This window comes from Orycteropus afer, unplaced genomic scaffold (genome assembly GCF_000298275.1).
Source record: "Orycteropus afer afer isolate SDZICR_OR568_19922 unplaced genomic scaffold, OryAfe1.0 scaffold00056, whole genome shotgun sequence".
In the NCBI taxonomy this organism is placed as follows: Eukaryota; Metazoa; Chordata; class Mammalia; order Tubulidentata; family Orycteropodidae; genus Orycteropus; species Orycteropus afer.
In genome coordinates, this window is record NW_006921643.1 from 2,656,061 (window position 1) to 2,662,226 (window position 6,166).

The following is a 6,166-nucleotide window of genomic DNA, read 5'->3' on the forward strand; positions in this document are numbered from 1 at the left end:
GAACAGGAGGGTGCCTAACACCTTGGAGAAGAAGTCAGGACAAGGAATGCAGTCTCACTGAGAGATGAGTACACTGCAGCTCAGAGGGATAAGTGACTTGACTAGGGGGTTAGAAGCTTAGTCTGGCCTTCAGAAATGGGCCCTCAAGCAGAAGAGACAAAACTCTGACTTACAGAGGAAATAAACACTAAGGGTAGGAGAAAGCATTCAGCCCCTGTCTCAGTCTGGAAGGAAGTGAAGAAGGGCTGGCTGAGCTGGCCAGGGTTGGGCGGGGCCTTCCATGCAGGCTTTACACTGAGTCCCTCCTCCCTGGTCCCCCATTGGGTCTGTGGCTCCTGCATCCCTGACACTGAGGGACATATGAGAAGAGCTGATTTTCCCCCCTTGGCCATTCAGAATTTCCCCACATAAATACTGAGAAAGAGCCTGCTCTCTCTTCACTTTTTCTCTAGACTTGGTCCTAGACTGGACCTGGTCCTCTACAGGTGGGCAGGACCATGGGGGACCTGTTTATGCTATGGGTGGTCATGGTCATATGCTGTACCACCCTTAGTTCCTCTGCCTGGTAAGTCTCTCTCCCTCGGTTTCCCTTCATGCCCCACCCAAGGCAGCCCCATTGCCTCAACCCCATTAACTTCTGCCTCATCTGTCCTCTTTTTGGTAGGTCAGTGAACAATTTTCTGATGACAGGTCCTAAGGTAGGATGATCTCCAGCTCCTTTTTTTTTTTTTTTTTAACCCACCTGGGTTCCTAAGGGGACTCTTTAGGGGAAGGAAAGGGGGAGGGGAGATAATGCTAGAGGACCCCCCAATTATTCCTCAGTGGTGAATTAGCCCATAGGAGCCCTGCCTGTTTCCTCCACCTTAGAGGACCTGAGCTGGGGCAGTAGCTCACAGCCCTTTCCCTTTCCCAGGCCTATCTGACCTACACCACCAGTGTGGCCCTGGGTGCCCAGAGTGGCATTGAGGAGTGTAAGTTCCAGTTCGCTTGGGAACGTTGGAACTGCCCTGAAAATGCTCTCCAGCTCTCCACTCACAACAGGCTGAGAAGTGGTAAGTGTGTGTGGGACCACACCTGTACAAAGGGGTATATGTGGACACGTAACATTTATGTGCACAATAAAAAAAAAAGTTACCAGTGATCTGCTGACCTGGTGCTGTGCTGTGTGACCCTGAGTGAGTTACTTCCCTTTTCTCTGCCCATTTTTTGTCATTTGGGCCAGTAAGACCAGCTCTGTGTAGCTCACCAGTGGTATCATAAGGATTGAATGAGATGAACCGAAAGGGATCTCTACACAAATGTAATAAATTACTGTATTTTGTGAATGCATGCCTGTACTGATGTGTTTGCACACACTTACCTTAAGCTGATTTGCATGCAGGGAAAGGGCTCTGTGTTTGCAGCACCTGAGGGAGTTCAATCTGCCCAGCTGTTACAAAATCCCAACAGTAGAGAAACTGAGAGATCACCTTGAGCTGTACCTCTGTTGGAGGCATTCTATTTGTGTATGTGTGTGTATGCACCCACTTGCACACCACTTGCACACCTATGTAACTGTCCCCAGAGGACTTGAGCTGCATGTGGCAGTTTACGTAAAAGTCCTTTATGTAGAAACGAGAGAATTGCCTGACAAGAGTTGATGGGAAGGGGAAAAGGGGATGAGAAGAAATAAATATTTTCCTGTGGGGTATACAGATGGGATATGTGGAAATGAAATGTGACAGTATTGGGTGGGTGTCCCTACCACTGAGGGACAGATGAGAAGAGCTGTTGATATTCCCCCTGGCTTTTCAGAATTTCCCCACAAATACTGAGAAATACCCTGCCCTCTCCTCACTCCTTCTCTGGAGTTTAGTAAGTGGTAGCTATGATCATTATTATTATTTCATAGTCAGGATGAAGACAAGGTCCTTCTCTCTTTCCCATGCAAGCCCCACAACCCCAAGTCCTCGCTGCCTCTGCCTGAGGATAAGTAGCAGTGGCTAATGCACAGACCCCTAGGCTGGACTTCAGGAGAGCTGAGTCCTGGTTCCAACACTGTAACTGGTGAGGACAGTGGTCTTGGTCTCCTTCACCATCTCTCTGGCCTTTGCTTACCCCATCTGCAGCATGGAGATGCTTATTCCTCCTGGATAAAGTAAGGATACTGGAAAGACATGCTTTCTGTTCTTAAACTCAAAGTGGGTGGAGGACAAGGGAGAGAAATAACAGTGTTTCTGCAAAGCCCCTGCTTTAGATCATTGAGGTCCAAGTTTTCCAGTCTCCTCTTTCTCTCTCAAGCCACTAGGGAGACTTCCTTCATTCATGCAATCAGCTCTGCTGGGGTCATGTACACCATCACAAAGAATTGTAGCATGGGAGACTTTGAAAACTGTGGTTGTGATGAGTCAAAAAATGGAAAAACAGGTAAGTTGTGATCTCTGATGGGGGTGGGGAGAGGTGAGGGCCTGCAGAGCTGAGTGCTGGCTAGAGTCTTTCAGGGAAAGGTTGATAAATACAGTTCCCTCAAACCCCTCAACCCCAACAGGCCCTTCATTTGTAGAAACTCCTGCATCTAGACTCTCCTGAATGTTTAGCCTGGGTCCATGAGTCCAGAGATTAGCAAGTACCACCGAACTCCAAATCTAACAAGGCAACAAAGAATGAGCAGGCCAAAGAGAGTCTAAAGCTAACCCTGGTGTTCCAAGTTTAGAATAGGTTATCTGTAATCCACAGCTTCTCCACTATTTGCAGGCCACCTAAGAGACTTACTTAGATTTGTCACTAATGAAGGAGGCAGCTCTGACATGACTAACAGTAGAATAATTATACAAAATCTCAGAAAGTTTGAGCTGGGCTGAACCTTCGACATCATCTAGTCCAGTCCCAGTGTCCCTACATTTACTATGGGCATAGAGACTAAGGCCTAGAGCTAGGAAGTACCTTAAGAGTGGACCAATGGCCATGGGAACAGGACTCTCTCCACCTACCCTCATCATCTCTATTTCCCTGTCTCACCTTCAGTTTTACAAGCTTTTAGAGCTCTTGGGTATGGTTTGACTTCAGCAGCTGAAATGACCATGATGCTTCTACTGGGACTTAGGAGAAAATTGTGTGCAGAGCGTGTTCTTTCCTTATGTGTAGGAGGCCATGGCTGGATCTGGGGTGGCTGCAGCGACAATGTGGAACTTGGAGAAAGAATCTCCAAACTCTTTGTGGACAGCCTGGAGAAGGGGAAGGATGCCAGAGCCCTGATGAATCTTCACAACAACAGGGCAGGCAGGCTGGTGGGTATAGCAGTCAGCCAACGAGCCACTAAGCTCAGTATTGGCAACAACCTCACATCTGCAGCCCTTTACAACTTACCGAGGGCTGTTTCACACTCACACATTTCATCCTGACGCCACCCAGCAGGACTGGGATGGTTATTCCCATTCTCTGGATGATGAAGCCAGTTAAGCCTGAGCCAAGTGGCTTGTCCATGGCAGCACAACTAATAAGTATCAGATCCAGACAGTGAACTCTAGTCTTCTAACTCCCAGTCCAGTCCACTTATCACTGAATCCTTTGTTGGGCTCACCTCCACAGTCAGGTTTCTGAAAATATAGACTAAAGTAGAATCAAGGGCTTGCTTCCATGATTTTGATTTTTGATCCTTCACCTGCGTGTTCTAAGAAATGAACTGTTTTTTTTTTTTTTTTTTTATTGTCCAGTCTTGCGTCTGTGGGTCTGTCTGGGCTGCCAGGGATTGGAAGGTTCCTCTCAATCCAGGTTTCTCTAGAAGAGTCTTGGTCTCCCCACAAGGGTTATAATTCATCTCCAGGCTTCTGTGGAGTAGCAGTCTCAGTTCAGGCTCTGTCCTGAACTCAAATCTGAAAGAGAGCTGGACTCAGAGCCAAGAGCATAGAAGTTTTCTTGTGATAGCTCTACCTAGATGTCCTGGTTGCGTGAGGCAAGGGGAAGAGTTTTTCAAGGAAATGACAACCAGGGGTTAGGGGTGGGAGGTTTAGACTCCAGGAGGTTCCTTACTGGTCTTGGAAGGAAGATTGGGCAATCTACTTCAGTAGAGATACCACCTCGGAAACCCAAGGAGGGGAGGGAAGATCTAAACCTCCACAAATACCTCAGCCTCCAGCTTCAAGACAACAACAGCAACAATGATCCTATTTTCTATTATAACTTACAGAGCACTTTCCTGATCATTATTCTATGTGATTCTTACTTCCTTTGGCAGATAGAGAAACAAGCTCAAAAAGAGATAGAGCTGGCCTTAGAGCCTAGGGGGAGCTCTGTTGGCATACTGCCTAAGGCACTTGACTGCTAACCAGAAGGCTGGTGGTTCAAACCCACCAGCTACTCCTCAGAAGGAAGGTTGGGCAATCTACTTCTCTAGAGATACTGCCTGGGAAATCCAAGGAGAGGTCGCTATGAGTCGAATCAACTTGACAGCAGTGAGGTGTGGGTTTCTTTTCTTTTTTTTTTTTTTTTTTTTGAGCCTAGAGTTTCCTGACTCCAGTCACCTTCTCAGCACTTGCCTGGCTCTACGTCAGAATCATCTGGGAGAGCTTTAAAATTACCAATGCCAAGGCCCTTAGTCCCCTGCATATGCTAATTGAGAAGATCTGAGGTAGGGCCAAAGAATACACATTTTTCATGAGCTTCCCCCAGAAATTCCTCTGAAGCTAAGAAGCACAGTTCTAAAGTATGCCAATTAATCACCAGCCCTTAGTGTTCCCTACCTACAGCCTTCATTCTCTCTCTCTCTCTCTCTCTCTCTCTTGAAGGCAGTGAGAGCCACCATGAAAAGAACCTGTAAATGTCACGGCATCTCAGGGAGCTGCAGCATCCAGACGTGTTGGTTGCAGCTGGCTGACTTCCGGGAGACTGGAGACTATCTGAAGACCAAGTATAACCAGGCACTGAAAATTGAGATGGATAAGCGGCAGCTGAGGGCTGGGAACAGTGCTGAGGGCCGCTGGGCACTCACTGAGGAGGCCTTCCTTCCTAGTGCAGAGATTGAGCTGATCTTCTTGGAGGAGTCACCAGATTACTGTATCCGCAATTCCAGCCTGGGCATCTATGGCACAGAGGGTCGAGAGTGCCTACAGAGCAACCGCAATACATCCAGGTGGGAACAACACAACTGCGGGCACCTGTGCACTGAATGTGGCCTGCAGGTGGAAGAGAGGAGAACAGAGACCATCAGCAGCTGTAACTGCAAATTCCAGTGGTGCTGCACTGTCAAGTGTGACCAGTGTAGGCACATAGTGAACAAGTACTACTGCACACACTTCCCAGACAGTGCCCAGTCCCAGGGCAAGGGCAGTGCCCAATAGCACCCCACACAAACTCACCAGCTCTGTTGCATGACAGTGGAGGGGGACACAACTTCTCTTTTGGAAAGAGTTGATTGGAGAACAACTGGAATATCACAGGGTTGGCCACAGTCCTAACGATAACCAATATAGATGGGGAAATAGAGGCCCCAGATTATACAGCACATTCTTGTCAGAGCTGAAGTTGGAACCTGGGCCATTTCATCTTCAAATACTTCCCAGTCTTCATGCCTGTGTTTATGCAGCTTGCTCATGGGAAAATTTTGTTTAGGGACCCTCAAAATACTTGTTTCTTTAGGGGAACAGAGGGAATGGAAACAAAAATGAAAGGATTTGATTCAGCCTCGTGAAGCAGCAACCTTGCCCCACTCTGGCCATCTTCACAAAGACCAACTACAAGTTCACGCAGATCTGTGGGGCTAAGAGCACATATCTGCCTGTTGGGAGGTTTTTAGGATATTGGGTTTTTTCACTTGAGTGTACACTTTTGAAAATTTGTCCTACCTAACCCAGGGGAGGACAGGACCCAAAACAACCTAAGGACTTCTCCTAGTCATACACAATCTCTGAAGTCATGGAGAGGAAATGGTCGTAATAAGTGGACAGGTGACTATAGCTCAACTCAGACAAGGTCCCTCAAGAGAGCTCCCCACTCCCCACCCCTCAAGAGCTGTAAAACAACCTTGTTTTGTTATTTTCCCAGATTGGGAATGTCAAATTCATTTTACAATAAATGCTTCTGGAATATATCCAGATGAGGCCCTTTTATTTTTTTCCTTTGGAAACCTCAGGATCAGAAAGAGAATAGGAAACTCTGCTTCCTTATCCCAATTATGCACCAGCCTAAGAAG

At 47.4% G+C, this 6,166-nt stretch overlaps 1 protein-coding gene across 1 annotated transcript; it reads left to right on the forward strand.

The window, feature by feature from the left end:
• Positions 1-497: 497 nt before the first annotated feature.
• WNT8A (Wnt family member 8A) lies at positions 498-5,315 on the forward strand. The gene is made up of 6 exons (XM_007939078.1): positions 498-565; positions 665-698; positions 914-1,052; positions 2,281-2,406; positions 3,124-3,266; positions 4,764-5,315. Exons 1-6 carry the CDS (start codon positions 498-500, stop codon positions 5,313-5,315), a joined length of 1,062 nt encoding a protein of 353 aa, XP_007937269.1.
• Positions 5,316-6,166: the final 851 nt, after the last annotated feature.